This window comes from Eurosta solidaginis, chromosome 2, assembly GCF_040869045.1.
Source record: "Eurosta solidaginis isolate ZX-2024a chromosome 2, ASM4086904v1, whole genome shotgun sequence".
Taxonomy (NCBI): Eukaryota; Metazoa; Arthropoda; class Insecta; order Diptera; family Tephritidae; genus Eurosta; species Eurosta solidaginis.
In genome coordinates this window covers 2193307-2215056 of record NC_090320.1, presented here as the reverse complement: position 1 = coordinate 2215056, position 21750 = coordinate 2193307, and the positions used below count along the sequence as shown (strand labels likewise).

The 21750-nt window shown below is 36.9% G+C and overlaps 1 protein-coding gene across 10 annotated transcripts in view; it reads left to right on the top strand.

Annotated features, from left to right (window-relative positions):
* The window catches only part of lilli (lilliputian), a 166553-nt gene that overhangs the window by 19556 nt on the left and 125247 nt on the right, over positions 1 to 21750 (top strand). For 7 of the 10 annotated variants that reach the window (XM_067764029.1, XM_067764026.1, XM_067764030.1 and 4 more), the window contains exon 2: positions 6263 to 7753. In XM_067764029.1, the coding sequence (XP_067620130.1) occupies positions 7725 to 7753 (29 nt within the window). In that variant the 5' untranslated portion in view covers positions 6263 to 7724. The remainder of the gene's footprint in view (positions 1 to 6262; positions 7754 to 21750) is intronic. The other 3 variants (XM_067764028.1, XM_067764027.1, XM_067764022.1) reach the window with 2 other exon arrangements.

Genomic DNA, 21750 nt, shown 5'->3' with positions numbered 1-21750 from the left:
TTACCAGGTCTGAAGCCGCACTGATAAGGTCCAATCAGCCGGTTCACGGTGGGCTTCAATCTTTCGCACAATACACTTGAAAGGACCTTATATGCGATATTAAGAAGGCTGATTCCACGATAGTTGGTGCATTTTGCAGTATCCCCCTTCTTGTGGACTGGGCAAAGAACACTTAGATTCCAACCGTCGGGCATGCTTTCGTCCGCCCATATTTTGCTAAGAAGCTGCTGCATGCGCCTTACCAACTCCTCGCCGCCGAACTTGAATAGCTCCGCAGGCAATCCATCAGCGCCCACGGCCTTGTTGTTTTTCAATGTGGTTATTGCTATTCTAACTTCGTCATAATCGGGCGGGGGGACATATATTCCATCATCATCGATTGCGGGATCGGGTTCTTCATCTCTGCGCGGTGAATTGCTGCCTCCATTTAGGAGAGCAGAGAAGTGTTCCCTCCATAATCTAAGCACTCTCTGGACATCAGTTACAAGGTCGCCGTTTTCATTCCTACAGGAGTTTGCCCCGGTCTTAAAACCTTCCGTCTGTCGCCGTATTTTTTGGTAGAATTTTCGGGCGTTATTCCTGGTGGCTAGCAGCTCAAGCTCCTCGCACTCACGCCTTTCTGCTTCTGCTTTTTTCTTCCTGAAAAGGCGTCTCGCTTCCCTTTTCAACTCACGATAGCGTTCACACACTCCTCTTGTCGCGCTCGCTTTTAACGTAGCCCTGTAGGCAGCGTCTTTTCTTTCGGTTGCAACGCGGCATTCTTCATCATACCAGTTGTTTTTTCGTGGCCGCCGGTAACCAATTTTTTCCTCGGCGGCAGTATGAAGTGCTTTGGAGATATGCTCCCACTGCTCCTGTATTCCTTCAGGATGAGTTGTGCCCTCAGAGAGCAGGTGTGAGAGTCGAGTTGCGAAATCATTGGCAGTCTGTTGTGATTGAAGCTTTTCGACGTCTAGCTTTCCTTGTGTTTTTTGTTCCTTGTTTTTAGCCGCGTTGAGGCGGGTGCGTATTTTGGCTGCAACGAGATAATGGTCCGAATCGATGTTAGGTCCTCGGATCGTTCGCACATCTAAAACACTGGAGGCATGCCGTCCGTCTATCACAACGTGATCGATCTGATTGCGAGTATTTCGATCAGGAGACAGCCATGAAGTTTGATGTATCTTTTTATGCATGAACCTCGTGCTTGATATGACCATGTTTCGAGCACCGGCAAAGTCAATCAGCCTCAGTCCGTTAGGAGAAGTTTCATTGTGTAGGCTGAACTTTCCGACTGTAGGGCCAAAAACACCTTCTTTGCCCACCCTGGCGTTAAAGTCGCCAAGCACGACTTTTATATCATGACGGGGGCAGCGCTCGTATGTGCGTTCTAATCGTTCATAAAAAGTGTCTTTCACCTCACCGTCTTTCTCCTCTGTCGGCGCATGGGCGCAGATGAATGATATATTAAAAAATTTTGCTTTTATTCGAATAGCGGCGAGACGCTCGTCCACAGGCGTGAACGCCAGCACTTGGCGACGAAGTCTCTCTCCCACCACGAATCCGACGCCGAAACTGCGCTTATTCGCATGGCCACTCCAATATATGTCACAATTTTTGATCTTCTTTCTTCCTTGCTTCGTCCAACGGCTGCTATATACGTCACTACATAAAAGATTTACATTAAAATCTCCACATATAATAATATCAGTAAAATCAACAGCGACTGAGGACAACATTGTAAATTATTCCTTAACACTACAACATTTATGAGGAATATAAACACACGATAAAAGAACTTTGGACAATGGACCAGACACTTCAACTAACAAATGCTCAGTACCGCTATCAGATATACCTGATATTAACCGACTTCTAAGATACTTTCTACAATATATAGCTACACCACCAACCTCTCTATAGTTGGAAAGACAACTTTTACGTGGGAAAAAATTACCTATTGGGAAAATTGCCGTAAATTTGCCGTAATTTATCCGTGAAACAAAAAAATTTGCCGCGGCCATATTTTAGACCCTGGATTAGGGGGTTGGAAGTTCTTGATCACCGACATCCCGCCGCCCTCCTATGAAGCGAGACGGCGTAGATGCCAGTCCTAAAGAGCTCCGCCTCATATTCGGGCGCTATGGAGTTCGGCTAAGCCCTCACACCAACGACAAGGTACCTACCCTAGTGAGGGCATTGTCATGCTAAAACATCTATGATTGTTCCAAACTCGATTTTTCGAAACTCTTTAACATGTTCAGATAGTCTGATTTATTCATGGAATTTTCTACGAATACCAAATTTTCAACACCGCCTAAGGCCAACGTCCTTGCTACTGGCTAAAGGATTGATATCGGTAGATACGACTCCTCATCGTTAGATGGCTTTCCAGGCTTTGGTAGTGGGATTAGCCTTACCGCCTTCCATTACTTTGGAATGACAAAGGCAAAGACGACAAGTAGAAAACATGCATTAGGTAGCCGATACCTTTATACCCAAGTTGTTTTAGCATCAGCATAGCTATTCAGTCTGAGCCTATTGATTAAGAAGGCTTGGCCTTTTTGACAACTTACGGTCCATAACATACAGAATTTCAAAATTTTTTCAAATAGAACAAAAATCTGTTTAATCTTCGAAATCAGTCAACTAATTTGGTCAAAAATTTGTATCGTAGATGACGATGCGTACTGCGAGTGCCATCTATCAAATTATTCTTAAATTAAACTTAATTTTTTGCCATCGGTTGATGCTTTTCGCAATGATATTCGGTGTCATCTGTTTATAGCCATCGTATGTACACATATTTGAAGGTATGTATAAGTGCTCAGTCCTAACCAACAAAACGTACGCCCGTAATTACAATGACTTGTTTATGGGTAACTCAATGTGTGATGTCCGCCGTTTTCCTGCCAGCTGGGCGTTGCGTACAATGCCCTTTGAAGTATCAATATTGGCAAAATAGTTCATATTACATCGTTACTGTTGTTCATAATTTGCTTTTGTTATTATTGTTGGTATTCATTTCCATTCTTTCTTGTTTGTTATGACTGAAAGAATCCTAAAAACGACTAAAATAGCTATGTAAATAATAAAACTTTGAATTGATTTTGCGCAATAAACCTCCGAAGCTTTTCAGGACTGAAATACATCCGGAGTGTTTGCCAAATCACTGCGAGGGACTACCCCGCTTAGAAAACCTTTTTTCTAAATTTTTAATATTGCCTTGCTCGGGACTTGAACGCAGGATCCTCGTTGTGGTAGGTGGATCATGTTACCCCCACACCAAGGATAAATTACGGCAAATTCACGTCAATTCACCCAAAAGTAAATTTTTGTCCACTTAAAAGTTATCTTGCAAACTTTAGATAGGTCCGGATACCGCGCATAAAGGTACATAATAAAATGCATGAGCTGAAGTGGTTGACGTGGAGCGAGGACTACACAAGCAACACTCCCAACTTCTATAAAAAAGTGTAAAACATGTTTTGATGCTTAGATGCCGTTCCGAGTCCGCATAAAATATGTAGGTCCCGTCCCGCTAATTTTTAGGAAAAATTAATAAGAGCACGATGCAGATTAGAAAAGAAGCTCGGCTTCAAATCTCTTCGTAGGTTATCGCGCCTTACATCTATTTTTTTTTTATAAAGTTTTATAAAACTGCTTTTCACTGAATTTTCCTGAATGTAGTTTATTTTAAATTAAACCTAGTTTCTGGAAAGAGTTTTCTAAACTATTAGTTCGCCTTTTTAATGTAAAACCACATTTTACCCCTTTTTATTACACTTTCTATCATATCTTCCATTATTGGTATTGAAAAAAGGCGAAAGCCTCTTTTAAGGACCTAATCATATGTACATATATAATGCTTGGTTTTCACTATGTCAAATTTGACTACAAACTTAGTCATATCAATGAAAACGGCTTGTCATAAAATGTCAAATAAGTTTGGGGTCAGTTTTGACTACAAAGTGACCATAGAATTGACCAATAAATGAAAACGGGAATTGCCCAACGTAATGAAGAATTTGACATTAGAATTTGATTTGCTAGCATGTTCGCAATTTATTTTCATTTGCGGGACGCCAGTTTGCCGTGTGAAACAACGAAATATAATGAAAGGATTTGGGAAATAAATGAACACAACTTTAGCTTGGGTTTTTACCATGCACTGCTTTATCGATTTCGAGTCAGTAATGTGACATGCTGGAAACGCTTTTGACCCCTACTGACCAGCGGGTCAGCTTGAGACATTTTTGATGTCAGTAATTTTGACCTAATGGAAACCAAGCATAGGACTTTGTAATTCGTTGAACATGGCGCTCTACTGTTGACGGATTCAGTGATGCCAAATCGAGGGATTTTCGCCCTTACTGAACAAAAATTGGTATTTTTCAAAACTCATGATTTTCTTTATCACTTGTTGAAGGCTGCTAAATAAAATGAAAAGTTTAGCCCTTTCAAATCGGATCTGGAACATGGCCAAACGATGGTGTTTCGAATATATGTATTTGAATTATTGTAATTTATTTTTTGTTTCCATTTTGTTCCAATGTGAGCGTGGAAATGTTTATAGTAAATTATAAATGGTAACGGGGACAGGGACGTTATTTCCTAAAAAAGGCAATAATGCCCACGGGCTTTATATCCATTTAAAAAAAAGAAATACAGCCCGTGGGCGTTACTTGCTTTCGTCAGCGGGCGTTTTTAAAAGAAAAAAGGCCCGCGGGCGTTATTGCACTAACCGGCTGATGTTAGTGGAAGATTATCTCAAAACATTGAGCATGAGGTGTAAGTTCTCAGTATGTGTTCGTTAAGCAGGTATCTACAATTAAGGCATTTTCGGGAAAGCGAAGAAACTAAGCAACTGGCGTCGTGCATACAAAAAATGTAGATACGTAGATTTAGAAGCTTCAAAAATTGAAGGTAATATCACACCGCCTTTATCGATGCTTTTCATATAAAAAAACCGATTTTCTCAAAGTTATGTAGTTAACGAATTAATGCTGAGGCTCAGAGAATAATAAAATATAAACAAACACAAATTTCTATCGTAGAAGATAGGGAATATGTGTTATTCCAGCGTAGTAAATGCGTAGGTTATTGCTAAGACATGTTTTCTGGTAAAGTCAAATCGGTATGTGTTTTGGCTGTATGGGTAAACGGCGAAATTTCTCGCTTGAATGAGGGAAAAATGGAAAAATTCAAGTTATTTCGTGGGATTTTTATTTTAGTTTCTATGACATCATTGGGCGGATTTGTCTCTCGAAGCCTCAAAAGCGCATACTTCTTTGACTATAATGACATTACAAAAACTATGATAATCTAAAAACTTGAGAGATTCACACCAATGTTTGTATGTAAAAACTCACAAACATCCTTAAAAGAATGCACGTTGTATCCCTCGTCTTTAATGTTATCTAAGGATGAATATCTGCGATAGATTTATATGGACAAAGTGACAAACGCACACAAAACAAGCACGTTAGCAAATATAAATCTATTTTATTTGTACAAAGTCAATCGATTATTATTTAAGTCCACTCGTAAATTTTACACAAAGAATAATCATATAAAATGGTTATGATTTTTCTCCCCTCGTTTCCGTTACACTCACGTTGGAGTTAACTTAGTTTATTCTGAAATTTCTTGCTCGATGCCAATTATTTGTTTATTCAAGCATTGTTTGTACACACACGATATTGTATTTGTTTAGTGTAAATGCCCTTTCGTCTTTAGTTAATTACGTAGATAATAGTTACGAATATGCCATTCCTCCACCACATTTTCCAGCATGACAACGACCCAAAACACAAATCACGGTTGGTGAAGTGTTGGCTTTCGGTTATTGATATTTTCGACTGGCCACCGCAAAGTTCTGATCTCAATTCAATTGACAACTTTATAGACAATTGTGGCAAAGGACAAAAAGCAACGAAATAATGATGAATTGTTTCAATTTGTCCAGAAAAGCTGGGGGATCATATCTGTTCAAATATGCCTAACTTAACATGAGATTTGCGGAGAAGATTATCAAATGTTGTCAAAAATAATGTCGATTTCGTTTAGCTTTTGGAAGATATTTTGAAGTTTTTTTATTATTACGTGACCAAACTGAGATCGATGTCTTTTGAGTTTAGCCCATTTTCTTGAAAATTGTATTAATGATAAAGATATTATGTTGAGCTCAAAGATTACTTGATACTAATAAAATTTGTACTTTGATAACTCTCGTACACAGTTTTAAAACAGTAATGTGACAATTTATTTTTTTTCATTACAGCTAACATCTCAATAAAACACCAAAACAATCCAATATATTTGCCTGCACTTCCATAAATGGAATAAAACAAAAACGCAAGTTACGATATTGATTAAAAAATAATCAAGATAAAATTTACTTAAAACTTAAAAAAAAACTTAAAGCAATACAACAAACCAACAAAATACATGGCAACAACAACTAAATGCAGCAGTTTTATTTATGAACAAACACCAAATTAATAAAAAAAAAACTTAGGCAGGAAAAATACCAATTGTACGGACTTTTATTTAATAAAAAAGAAACTTAAGACACTAAAAGCCCATTTAACGACAAGCCAAAGAGCTGACGCTACTCGTAAAATCCTGGCGTGCGTTCCTTTCACACTCCGTATATTCTGAATCGCGCTCCTTGTGCTGTTAAACGTTTATTTATTATTGTACGAACACAAACAACGTACATTTAGCATTTGCAAAAAAATTAACAAAACAACTTTAACTCAATTAAAAAATAATAATTATTTAACAAATAAATATTTATAAAAAATACTCTTATAACAATTTATATATATTACAACAATAATCATAAGGCATTATATACCTATATGTAATCAATATGTAAATGAATTAAGTAACACAAACAAAATCGTAATAAATCAATTGACATTTTCAGAAATCAGTTGATTCATACAAAATTAACAACAAGAAAAGCAACATAAAAATTAATTAATAACAAATATTTACAAAAATATATAAAATATTCTCTATAGTAATCAAAATAAATACATGGTAGATACATACAGACATACATACCTTACTTTATATATACACATTATTATATAAAAAACGTCTAGTAATAATATTTAGTAATAAAAAAACACGAAATAAAGCAAATTAATAATATTTAATTAACAACGGAAACGTGCATGGAATCGATAGACCTGTTTCCTCTCGCGCGTTAACGAGTTTCCCTAATGCAGAATAAGAACTCGTTTGTAGAAAACGAAGATTATTAGCGCGAAAACAACTAAACTATAATATAAAACCCAAGTAATGACAGCTACACGTAGGCCCATATATCGGGACCTATTGTAGCAAACAAATTTTTTTCGTATCGTTATCAGTAGCTAAAATAAACTAAAAGCAGGTATAACTCACAGATACTCTTCTAGATTTAGTGTGATATTTATAAAGTTTATTTCTTTTGAATTTAATTTTGGAATATTTTTTTAACCATATTTTGTGCGCTTTTAAGCTCACATATAAACTCACACACACACTAAACGCGCATATAATTAAATAAAAATAATAAAATTACAACAACAATCGGCAATTTAACGACCAATACGGCCAGCATTAACAACAACTTTGTGCAACACCGTCGACGAATAGCAAAAGATAACATCCAAGCCAAACTCAACCGGAAAGGGCGACCTAAAATATGTATCTTCGAATTTGTTTAGAAATCGATTAAACCCAATGAAATGGATATGAAAAAAATACCAAAAGCACGGTAAGTGAAAATTTTACATCTTTGTACCTCTAAAGCACTATCGATGAGACTCAATAATATAAAACAGGTTCATAAAGCTTTAAAAATTGAACTTGCAGGTCGGCCCTCTATTAGTAAAAACACCACCTCTCTGAAGTTGGCAAGACAACTTTTCCGTGCAAAAAAATTACCTATTAGGAAAATTGCCGTGAATTTGCCGTAATTTATCCGTGAAACAAAAAAATTTGCCGTGGCCATATTTTAGAAAATACAGGGTGGCACGCCAACTTCACGTGAAGTTAGCGTGCCACCCTCAGAAAACCACCTTAGAGACCAGCTAGGAAAATAATTCTTGGACAAGAATTTGCCGTAAATGTGCCGTAGATAAGTGGCATATTTTATAAATTCGAAAAAATAAATTTCAAATTTTTTTTATGGTGCACCGCCAACTTCACGTGAAGTTAGCGTGCCACCCTCAGAAACCCACCTTAGAGGCCACCTAGGAAAATAATTGTTGCACATGAATTTGCCGTAAATTTGCCGTAGATAAGTGGCATATTTTATAAATTCGAAAAAAAAAAAAATTTCAAAATTACCTAGCTGGCTTCTAAGGTGGTTTTCTGAGGGTGGCACCCTAACTTCACGTGAAGTTGGCGGTGCACCATAAAAAAAATTTGAAATTTTTTTTTTCGAATTTATAAAATATGCAACTTATCTACTGCAAATTTACGGCAAATTCGAGTGCAAGAATTATTTTCCTAGCTGGCCTCTAAGGCGGTTTTCTGAGGGTGGCACGCTAACTTCACGTGAAGTTGGCGGTGCACAATAAAAAAATTTTAAATTTTTGTTTTCGAATTTATAATATATGCCACTTATCTACGGCAAATTTACGGCAAATTCATGTGCAAGAATTATTTTCCTAGCTGGCCTCTAAGGTGGTTTTCTGAGGGTGGCACGCTAACTTCACGTGAAGTTGGCGGTGCACCATAAAAAAAATTTGAAATTTTTTTTTCGAATTTATAAAATATACCACTTATCTACGGCAAATTTACGGCAAATTCGTGTGCAAGAATTATTTTCCTAGCTGGTCTCTAAAGTGGTTTTCTGAGGGTGACACGCTAACTTCACGTGAAGTTGGCGTGACACCCTGTATTTTCTAAAATATGGCCACGGCAAATTTTTTTGTTTCACGGATAAATTACGGCAAATTCACGGCAATTTTCCCAATAGGTAATTTTTTTCCACGTAAAAGTTGTCTTGCCAACTTCAGAGAGGTAAAAACACCGCTTTTCAGGAGAACAGAGAACATACTTTTTGACAGCTATTTTGAATTGCTAATAATTAGGCATATGCTTGTACTTGCTGTCATTCGAAAAAGAAACACACATTCGCGCCTTGGCAGCTACGTGGCTGTTGAGGGATATAAATTGGATAGCGAGTATCGGAATAGGTATAATGATGAGCGGTATGAGCTTTATCCAGATATGACGATAGTGCAGCAAATAAAAACCCAAAGGCTTCGCTGGCTAGGTCATGTTATGCGAATGGACGAAGACGCTCGCCAAGAAAATATTTCAGTCGACACCGCAGTTTGGTAGGAAGGGGGAGATCTGCACTGAATACGACACTCTTGTGAATTGCCCAAACATTAAGTACCCCAACGGGTGATACAAAATTCCGTTTTTTTTTTAATCTTTTGGAAAGAGGCTTGTTGTACAGGTAGAGTTTATATGTTGGACCATGTTTTGAACATGACGCATTTAATAGTGGGTAAAGTGCTAGAGTTTCATTTCGAATGCCATGAAATGGTTCTTTGAAAGGTATTATTAAAAACGTTACCGGCTATAGTACACATGCATACGCAATAGGGTGGTTCTTATTATTCGACTTGAAAAATTAATGGAGCACTCAAAAATACTGATGGCGTATATTTTATATTTTTGTAAGGTTTTTAGAGGTCGCAACGAAAGTCAAACTTTTAGAAAAATCATTGTAATAATAAAATGATAAAACAGGAATAAAGTGAAATAAAATTTTTAATGTAGGTTTTCCAAAAGGTCTGCTTATAACCTTAAAGATTATCTAAGTTATTTTGGGACAGTTACCAAAAAAAGGTAAAATAGTGTATAGTACCGTAGGAGGACCATGCGCCATACAAAATTCAATCCCCGGTGGCGACCTCTAATTATTCTTCAAGAAAAAAAAAAAAAAAAAAAATGAGAAAAATACTGAAATTTACCGTTAATGAACTATTGTGAAGACAAATTTCAGGATGGTAGGGTTTAACGAAACCGGTAAGAATTGTGCGACTATTAATGGTCCATATAATCCAAGTTGATGGCTTTAAGTTGCGCCAGCTCTCATCATATCAATGTTATTGATATTGTAATTATTAATGTAGAATAAGTTCCTTTTGATCAATGCAGGGATAGAACTTTCGTACGTAATAAAGATACGTATGGATGTATACGTGTTTTTTAAGTGAGTTTGTATGCATTAATACAACCATATGCATACAAAACAAGTACAAAGGGTGTAATAGAGTATGCAATGCTTCCTGAGAAAGCACACTTGTTTAAAAAAATGTATGTATGTGCATTATACTGGATACATATGTAGCTCCAATTCATGCCTCAAACATCAATGTTTCAATCATACATTTAAAACTTGGTTACTACTCATTTTAAGCTAGTTCTTAATAATCTAATGATATAACAATACAATTTTTCCGAAAAAAGCATATTTATAATTTCATTTATCGCTCATCAGGGTCACACAACGGATTTTTATTCCACATACATAATACGGCTAACCTTGCTGTGCTTGTTTCCTTGTTAACGGTAGCATCATATTAGCGCCATGCATTAAACCTAATTTATTATATTTCATGCGCTCTACGCTCCAGCAGTTAACTTGAGACATAAATAAGAAAAGCATGTTAAAATTTCCTCCATTAACGGACGTTTGAAGTGATTGTCTGACTATGGTGTCCATTGACCCATTTACAGAACTTAGCCTACATATGCCCATATAAATGTGGGAATTTATAAAACTGGGAGCACAAATGCCTTACAGTCTTGCGACACTTACGATTAATGCTACACAGTTAAAAGTTTGAGCCTAAATATGAAACTAAATTTGGTTTCAAAAAGATTATTATAGTCTTCCTGAGAATGGGAGCACAGAGCTGGGTTTCAATTTGAAATCATAGAGGTCTACACCTGCAATTATAGAAAAGATAAACATATAGTGGGCTGGTTTCGAACCGACGTGCTACTGATTCTATTAGCTTGGTCTCCTTTCAGAGCTATCACATCTTTGTCAGAAAACATATCATAACACTTTATACGTATAACAAAATTTTTCGACCTACGGAAGTTTTCACAATTAAATTTTTTTATTTTTAAATCTCAGTACCAGGTTTAAACTCTTGGGCTTTGTTTTAAAACCAGACGTGTATACAAGTTCATATTTTTTGGTGGTTGAAACTTTTTGGTTTTGTTTCTATGATTTTAGACTTATTGTTCAAATAAGTTTAAAATTGAAACTGAATAAAATTAAAATAACAGACCTGAAATGTTTTCAATTTAGTTCAAAAAAGTTTCAAAAATTGCTTAAACCGATGAATGGTCTAGAATTTTGGATCAAATTTCTAACCGTGTAGCTATTACAGTTTTAAAGACTAGTTAGCTTACTGCCTTGAAATGTTAGTTGGAAAGAGGTTGAAACGTAGAGAGGTTCATTGCCATTTTATGCCGCATAAGTAAATGCATAAATATGTATGTATGTGGATACGTAGGTACGCAAATGTCCTGCATGTTCTACTTCTTTTATATAATCAAGTAACTTGTTCTGCATTTTTTAGTGCTAGCTGCAGGCGTTTATAATGGGTGGTACCTTACTCTTACAGTAGAACGGGTCTGATTTTGTTCATGATGTGCAGCTGTTGGATTTCCTAACGTTAACATCCACTCACATGTATTGTTATTGTGGGTCAAGCTAATACATCTCAAAGTCTTCGTCTCCAGTTCCTCAAAAAATTAGAGGGGGTATGCAGACTATCGATGCTTAGCATTACGGCAGCCCTGAAAACAACCCCGACGGCTGCACTGTATGCGATTCTGCACATTCCACCTGTAGACCTGGTAGCAAAGAACAAAGCATTAACGACCGCAACCATACTCGGTGCTTCGAGGCAGCTTGAGCGCCGACCATATGGCCATAGTAGTATAGCGTCATCAATCACAAGACGAACAGACTACCTGATTCCCTATCTGCGTTTCGAGGGAGATCTTAAGGCCACAATAGAGGTGGACGGTTGGCGCAAGAGTGCGCAAATGGCGGACGAGGCGATACATGTGTACACCGATGGTTCCAAAGTAGTGGAAGGAGTAGGGTCTGCGGTATACTGCGCTGATCCGGAAATAAGCAGATCCTACAGGCTGCCGGATTACTCTAGCGTTTTCCAAGCGGAAATATTAGCCGTAAGTAACCAAAGCAGTAGAAACCCTGGAAGAGAATAGCTTAAGCTGCAACCGTGTTAACTTTCATATTGACAGTCAAGCAGCAATTAAGGCAATAATCTCGCATAGCACAGTATCTAAATCATACATGTTAAATTCCAATTAGAATTAGCAATTGATGCAATTGGTTTATATTCTCTAATTCATTAAACAATTAGAAATAGTTCAACTAATTCCCATTAGATAATTGCAATTTTTTTTCTAATGGTAAATCTAATTGCAATTAGTTGCCATTAGCAAAAAAAAATTGGGTTACTTTTACAATTAGAAATCTAATTGACTTCTGCTAATGCAATTAGATATTCAATTAGCTCGAATTAGAATCCATTATTTATATTTATTTACATCATTATTCGTCCACTTCAATAATTCTTTGAAAAAAAATTATTTTTATCAAAATAATTGATTCTAATTCCAGCTAATTGAATATCTAATTGCATTAGCAGAATTCAATTAGATTTCTAATTGTAAAGGTAACCCAATTTTTTTTGCTAATGGCAACTAATTGCAATTAGATTTACCATTAGAAAAAAAATTTCAATTATCTAATGGGAATTAGTTGAACTATTTCTAATTGTTTAATGAATTAGAGAACTTCGCAAATGAAGGTTAATTAGCAATCATTAGCACTATCTAATCATTACTTAACATCTATGATCTAAATGCGTGTTAGAGTGTAAGCAGTCTCTGGAGAGAATCGGGACAGGGAGAACCATACATCTATATTGGGTCCCAGGGCATATGGGAATAGATGGGAATGAAAAAGCGGACGAACTAGCTAAAAAGGGCGCATCCCTTGAAGCTTGCTCCGTAGACGTCCCAATTAGATTGGGCGAGATTAAGCGAAGGCGAGAGGTGCACATAATCGACCAAGCGGGAAAGGCGTGGGTTCAAGCGCGGGGCTGTAAAGTGTCGAAGATTATGTGTAGGTCTTACAACCTTAGACTAACACAGTTGCTTCTATCATTAAAAAGAGAGGACTGTAGACTCATGACGGGTATTCTGACTGGACACTGCCTTCTGGCGTCACATGCCTTTAAATTAGGCTTGGTCAGTGATAGCAGATGTAGGAAGTGCGGGTTGGAGGAGGAAACGATCGAGCACGTTCTGTGCTCGTGCCCTGCACTTGCCAGGCTAAAACTCCAGCTGTTAGGAGTGATACATCTGTCAGATCTAAAAGCAGCAAGTAGCTTAAGTCCTAGGAAGCTTCTAGTATTTGCCAAGAGGACGGAGTTATTTTATAACATAGGTCCTGGTTTTTGATAGGGTTTTTCAGTTTGGTCGTTAAAACAAACTTCTGTTAACACAACGGACTCAATCAGTCTATGTTAGGTCCTCATGCCCGGCCAGTTCAACCTAACCTAACCTTCGTCTCCAGGGTGCCATAATTATTTTTAACGGTCTTGGTTCGACACTGTTCTGTTTAAGAACAATATTTGCTCACATTTTTGTACATCGTCGATAGATTAGCTGTTTGTAAATTACTTTTCTAATTTTTGATACTCAATGAAGCAATCCTTTAACCAGCAGTTAGATTGCGGACAAATTTACCACCTATCAAAACACAGATGAAACCCCCATATTATATAACTAATACTAAATACTAAAGTAAAACTGGAGTAGAACTCAGAGTTGGCTGTTCTACGTTGCTCAAGTAGTGGTTAGTTAGGCCTCTTCGGCCTTAAACACAGGCGGCCATTTGATTCGCAGGGATTCGTTCTTTTGTCTTGGAATAGGTCAGCGACCATAATTCAATTAATAATACAGTGACGAATACTAGTATCACTAAGTTGATACTAAGTAAACAAAGGCACAACAACAATAAGCAAGCTGCCACTTTTGTGTACATCAAATCAATCATCATTTATTTACCCACATATGTACATATAAGGCAACGAAGAGATAACTCACACACAGATGTAGTCATCAGCCAAGTGTTACTTACCCATACACACGCATATGGAGAAACATTATAAACTACAAATAGGTATACATATATGTAGCACAATTACCAGCAGGAGATACAGCAGTTCTAGAAAGCGAAACGTCTAGACTTTAGTAGAAATATGCGAACGAAGCAACGGAGAGTATAAAAGCAGCACAAGCTGAGTAGTCAGGAATCAGTTTGATTTAAGCACGCCATTAGTTGCGAAGTCAAGTATAATAATAGTCTAATAAAAATCATTTTGCAATATTGAATATTGGAGTTATTTATTCAACAGTTTAGCTATTCGAACGTTAGCAGTAGGAAGCGGAATTTCCCAAGATTCGTTACAATACGATGCTTCATCGTCATGCAAAGAATTTACTTTAGCGACGACATCAACGCGTTTTTATTAAAACAACTCAAAATTACTTATTTTAACATTTTCAGAATTTAGTCATTGACATTAGTGTGGCCCTCCGTAATGTAACCTAAGTGCTGGCTCTTCCTTATATTTGTTGATCTATTATATTCTGATTCGATACCAGTCAGTTCTGACGTCACAAGTACTGACGTTTATTGGCATTGGCTTTCATCATTTGTTGTTATTGACTTTCTGCTGTTGTGCAAATAAATAACAAAAAAGAAACTTGAGTTGTTGCTGCTATTTGCAAATACAATATACGAGAATAGTTGATTATCTTATTTAAAAAAAAAAAACAAGAAAATACCAAATACATAACATAGATGTAGGTGTATTCGAATATTTCTTTCTATCCTACTCTTCCCCGAAGGTGTTAGTGAGTGTTATCGATGTTGATGGTCCCTTGCCGAAATAGATCCGGTAACAAGCTCCATTAAGGTATCAGCCCGACTATTTCAGAAATCTGTTCCAAAGCAAAAAAATACAATCGTTCCAGTAATACTTTCACCATTCATTTTTTATCCGGCTTGGCAACTATAAACCCCTTTACCGCATATAGTATAGAGTCAGTTAGCTTATCTTCAAAATGAGTTGGGATGTCGAATTGAAAACCCCTTTAAAAGTTTTCGGTCGCCGTGGTGTTTTAGTAGCAGTAGATGTATTAGTAGATATATTAGTAGCATGTGGTAGGTGAACCACACATCGAAGGTCCTGAATTCAAGTCCGTGCAAAGCAACATCGAAAATTTAGAAAAAAGTTAATTTTTTTTTATTTTTAAGCGGGCCTTTTGGCAAAATAAGCCGAGTGTATTTCTGCCACGAAAAGCTTCTTAGTGAAAATGTATCTGTCTTGCAGATGTCGTTCGGAGTCGGCATAAAACATGTAGCCATTTTGTAGGAACAGTTAAAAGGAGCACAACGCAATTCGGAAGAAACACTCGGCCTTAATCTTTTCGGAGGTAAATTGCGATACTACCCGGGTCCAAGTTTCGAGCAGTATCTCCAAACTAAAGAAGAAATTAAAATAAAACCCTTTTTGAATACATACAGATAGGTTCAATTCTTTCTTCTTTCAACAACTGTGCTCTTGTAAATGCATTTGCTAAGTATGTTATTATTATAAACTTGCAATAAAGATGTATTTCGTTATCGTTTCTCTACAATTTTTTATGTTATTGCCTTTATTTCTCTCTGCCCCACCATACCAGTAATGAAATTCCAACCACTGCATTCTGCAAACTTTCCATATCTTTCAGAGTATATCATTTCTTTGTATTATTCATTTATAATATCGTTAGCTTAATGTGAAAATGTGCTAAGTCACTTTTTTTGAAAAATTGTATTTTAATGCAGTTTTAAAACTGAATTCAAAATACATCGGTCACAAAAAAAAATATTTTTATTTTTCATTTTTACGTGCTGTGGGCAATTATGTGTAAATGTGCTATGTCGTCAGTTGTTAAAAACAATGTGCTAAATCAACCGGTCAATAATATCAATCTAAATTACTAGTCATTTCTTTGTGCGCGCATGCTTTGTTGTTGTTGTATTAACGATAAAGACACTACCCGAAGGCTTTGGGGAGTGATACCGATGTTGATGGTCCTTTGCCGGATATACATAGATCCGGTACGTCCCGGTAACAAAGCCCTATTAAGGTACTAGCCCGACCATCTCGGGAATGATTTATACGACCACATTAAACCTTCTAGGCCATCCCGCCCTCCCACACCCTAGTTCCAGCCGAGCCCCGGCTGTCAATGAAACAGGATTCGGCACGGGTAGGTGAGGTTGACAATTGGGTTGGAGAAGCTATATATTGCGCTGGCAACCCCTTGAGAGGGTTGCGCAACACAACCCCTTGAAATTGGATTCACCCAATTGAGACATGCCTTTGGTGTTTCATAAATTCTTTGCGCTTACCATAATCTACTTCAATACTTACATGTCGGTAACTACATGCTTTCTTACAGACTAGTTAAAAATTCAAGCTTAACCGGATATAAGCTGTTATTAAAATTAATAACACTACTGAATCGATTTGCTAGATGTATAGTCCTAGTTATAGGTTCATTCATAGCATAATTCGTTTTATGACTTATTTCGATAAATAATCTATTATGCCGAAGATCACGCAGTGGAATATATGGAACGAACAAATTAGATAAATCAGAGCAATTCGTGCTAAAGTTTATTACATTATAGGTAAGGATGAGTGAGATAAAAGTTCTTCTGTCATGCAAAGCCTGAAGACCAAGCAATTTGCGCCTGCTGGTATATGATGGGAGGCCTTCTGGCCAGTGAAGCATACGTAAAGCAATTTTTGAACTCTCAATTTTATAGGAGTTAGATTCATAGAAAGGATTCCATATTATGGAGCAATATTCAAGACGACGTCTGTCCAAGGATATATAAAGTGCCTTCAACGTCGTAGGGTCCTTAAAGTCACCGGTTTTACGTCTACTGAACCCAACCAACAAATTTTGAAACAATGAAGTCAATGTGACTAGAAAAAGAGAGTTTGGATTCAAGACTTACACCCAAGTCTTTACTCTCTTGACAACGATTAAGAGATTTAGCGTTTAGTTTGTAGATAAAGTATGTAGCAGTTGTCTTTGGAATAAGACACAACACAGCATTTGTTTGAATTTAAAAATAAATTATTGTCTGCGCACCATCCGGCAAAAGAGTCCATATCAGAACCGTTAGAAATAAATAGTAGTTCACAAATAAATAGTATTTTTTGTGAAATATATAGTTTTAGTGTTATATTTCAATCATTAAAGGGGAGGAGTGATGAGGAAACATATTGAGTAAAAAGTGCTAAGTCAGGAGAAAAAATTTGTTTTGAGTGAGGAAATTGTGCTAAGTCATAAAATAGCTGATGTTTATTTATCTTTTTCAAGCTTCTACACTCAAAAGTATTGCAACTAAGGTATCCTATTTCACTGTTTCGAAAAAAAGAGGTTATTTCAAAAATTATTCATTTTTTTTCGTCTCCTGTAAAATTTGTAAAAAGTGACTTAGCACATTTTCACATTAAGCTAACGATATGTTGTTTTCACCTACGCTTAAGCTTGCCTAGGTTTTGTTTGAGATTTCAATAGCAAAAGTTATAACGCGAAAAAGGGAAATTATGCAAGTGAAAGAGATAAAGTTATCGCTGTATGATGGAAATTAAAAGCTAGTTAGGTACTTGTTTATATGTTTTGTTGGACTTTGAAAGCACCGATTACACTTTAATGAATATAGTTTGACATGCAGTTCTCAAATGCAATACAAAATTCAAATCAGATGTTCCACTGCTACATTTTACCCAGACAAGAAATTTGACGTATTCGAATTTAACTGTGTTAGTTGTCAGATACACAACTTGCAAATGCTGAAAAAGCATTGCCCCCTCAACTAAATTATGTTTTGGAATTTTTTTATTTTTCATGGGGTATTTTTATTTACTTTCAATATCTAAATTATATCTACATATCAACTGAGCTGCTAAACAGTTTGAACTGATTTAAACACAATCACAAAACCGCATCAAAGAGATTAGACAAAATATGTATTTATTAAATTCTGATCTATTAAATGTCAAAACCGACTTGCAAATCCTCGCTAAGCAGTTTGTTTGTTCCACTCCAATTTTACGGACATTGCAACTACGTTTATTTTTTTTTTAAAAAGATATGGTAGCGCTGTTTTAAAAGGGAATGTCAAAGCACAATATATGTTGTTATTGTAGCAATGTTTCGCCCCACCTAGTAGCTGCGACCGATCACAAATTCTCATCAATATCCTCTAACGGGAGTCGAGTTTAGTCTCTTGAATCGCAACAATGCGGATGTTGCGCCGCTTCATGATGTCGACTATCTCCGTGATCTTCCCAGTTAATCCATTTGAGTTTAACTGAAGAATTCTGAAGTGCATAGGGGGAGAGGTCGTCACTCTGGGAGTAAGTGACGGGTGACTACGCCTGGGTTTTGGAAGGCCATAACGCGGTTGCTGTTGAGGCCCTGGGACTAGACGTCCTTGGGTAGGCATTGGGGTACCCGGTGTATTTGGGTATGCGGCCTGGCAACGTGGCGCAATGAAACCCGTCGGGGGGTTGCCGTCGCGGAGACCAGAACATCTAGGAAAGTGGCACCGTCCATGGCAGGAGCTGCATTGGGCGGATGTCGCAAATGTATATATTCTGTGCTGGCAAACGTTGCAAGGAGGTAGGGACTAAGAGTTTGTTTCCCTGACCTACACAATTGCTGCGGGAAAAGAGGGGGAAGAAGACGGGGGCAGGGGCTGATGCGTTGCTCCCAACTCTACTACGGAGATTGTAGGAATGAGTGGGAGCAGCCGTGTGAGTTGGTGGCGCCGTGGGGCGCGAGCAATAGCTGGTACTTGTTGTGGCTTGCTGAGCAGCGGGGCTGCTGGAAGGTAGCGGGGGGGCGCTAAGGCGCAGACTACGGGACGTCCTAGGACGTGAACAGCGAGCCACAAAGGATTTATAGAAGTTACGTGGACGTCTGGTTTTGGGGTCTAGCCCAGAACAACCTGTCCGATGCAACCATCCATTACACGAGACAAACTGACAAGAGTATGACCGTCCTAAAAATATTATTTTCCGGCAGATGCAGCAAAACCATTTCTCAGGACCGGGGTCAGGAGACGGACCCGGATTGGGTTCGATACCTTCCCGGAGCAAGAGAATATGGAGAAGTCCCGCTGCAAGGAGCTGCTGGGAGGATGACAATTTGTGGGAGGGAAGCAACAAATTAGTTACATTGAAATGGCAGTGCTTGGTCGGGAAAAATCCCGAGTCGCTCCTGTACATGGAACCGACGGCCTTGCGAAGCGAACCACAATATATGTCAAATGTGGCAATGGCGGCCAAGAAGAAGGAATGGCACTACCTCTCAATTTTTGTATCATAAATGGATGTAAAAGAGACTTCTAAATTAATTGTAAAAAGATTAGAACAGAGAATAGTTCTTAAAAAAGTAGTTTGAATTTGTGACGTGAAATAGGAAATGAAACAAGTAAGGAATGCTAAGTTCGGGTGTAACCGAACATTACATACTCAGCTGCCAAATTACAGCATGCAAAACTTTTAAATTACCTTCTTTTAAAAGTGGGCGGTGCCACGCCCATTGTCCACAATTTTACTAATTTTCTATTCTGCGTCATAAGGTAAACCCACCTACCAAGTTTCATCGCTTTATCCGTCTTTGGTACTGAATTATCGCACTTTTTCGGTTTTTCGAAATTTTCGATATCGAAAAAGTGGGCGTGGTTATCGTGGATTTCGTTCATTTTAAATAGCGATCTGAAATGAGTGCGCAGGAACTACATACCAAATTTCATTAAGATACCCCAAATTTTACTCAAGTTATCGTGTTTACGGACAGACGGACGGACTTACATGGCTAAATGGATTTCTTTTTTCGCCCAGATCATTTTGATATATAGAAGTCTATATCTATCTCGATTAGTTTATGCCGTATGTGAGCTCGGCTCAGCTGAGTATAAAAATTTCGCCTCACAATCAGCTGTTTCTTGGGGATAAACACAACAGTGAAACATCCAATAGCAATTGTTCATTATCACGTTTCAGCTAATAACATTCTAATAATGGTGAAAATAAATAACTGGTTGTTTGGAAAAGTCGGTTCTTTGCCGCTATCGGTAATGAATTGTTTCTACTTAATGATGGTAAAATTATGTTTCAGTACAAAAAATTGGACGAAAGAATACCAAAGTGTGCCAAGAGCTTGAATTCTGTATTGGTATTAATACATAAACCAACGTCAAAAGATTGTATTAAATAACTTTGCAGATTGATTCTAGCAGCGATTTGTGATGTCGTACTCAACATTTTAAAGACTTTCAAGTGAATACATTTAAACTGTTTGCTTGTGAAGCATTTAACGAGTTTTATTAAAATAGTTATAATCTTCAACAAGTCACTGAACTCAAGTTTCACTATTTACATATCGTAATAAAAAATGTATTCGACATGCATCTAACGTACATTGAAATGTATGTATTTAGAGTTTGCCCCCATTTTGTCAAAATATTTACCCTATCTAATAACAAACACATCATACTTCCTGTCTATCAAACAATATCATACAAGCGCATTAAAATAAATTTTTCTTTGCATAAGTTCATCAACGAAATTTTTACCCACAGAGAGTTAAAATTTTCAAACTCTACAAGTCACATACACACACACACATAATACGCATGCCTACAAAGTACCCACAAACATTTTTGTGCCTTACCTTATTTTTTTTTATTTTATCAAACACGCAATATTTGATATAAAAACCGCACTTTGTGGTGTTGTTCTATTTAAAAACCAAAATAGTGTGAATTTCAATCCTAAGAAGTGCTGAAAAAAATTAACCTAAAAATAAAGCTTGCATTATAATAATAATAAAAACAAGTAAACGTGTCTAAGTTCGGGTGCAACCGAATATTATATACTCAGCGTGAGCTTCAATTGCACATTTCATTTCAGATAAATTACTTTTCTACATAACACGTGGCACCGCCCGTTAAAAAAAAAAAATGTCTCGCCATTTCCTCTTATAATAAAACTTGATAAGTGAAATATCATTGATTCAAAACTATTTTTTGCTAAGTTATAGCTTATTATTCTAGTCTACGACCCTTTTAAATCTTTTAAACTTGTTTTATATCTAAGTTGCCGTGGTGTTTAACCGATCTCGTCCATTTTTACTAGAAATATTTTGTGGAAAATTTGTGTTCCGAATTTTATTACGATCCGTTAATTTTTCTTCGAGTTATGGCTCCCGAAACATAGAAAATTGCTTAGTCACAAAAAAGGCGGTGCCATGCCCATTTTTTAAAATTTAAAGTTTTTCCTATTTATTGTTATAAATCTACTTGGGAAATGAAATACCATTGATATAAAACTCTTTTTTGCAAAGATATAGCTTATTTTATTCGTCCACGACCCTTTTAAAAATCTTTTATATAAAATTGGGCATGGTCCTTAATCGATTTCGTTAATTTTTCTTCAAATCATTCCTTATAGTAAAGGCAACCTCTCTGGCGAATTTTGTTACGATAGGTTTAACGATTTTTGATTTATGATTAATAATATTTGTAAAATTGATTTTATCACAAGTGGG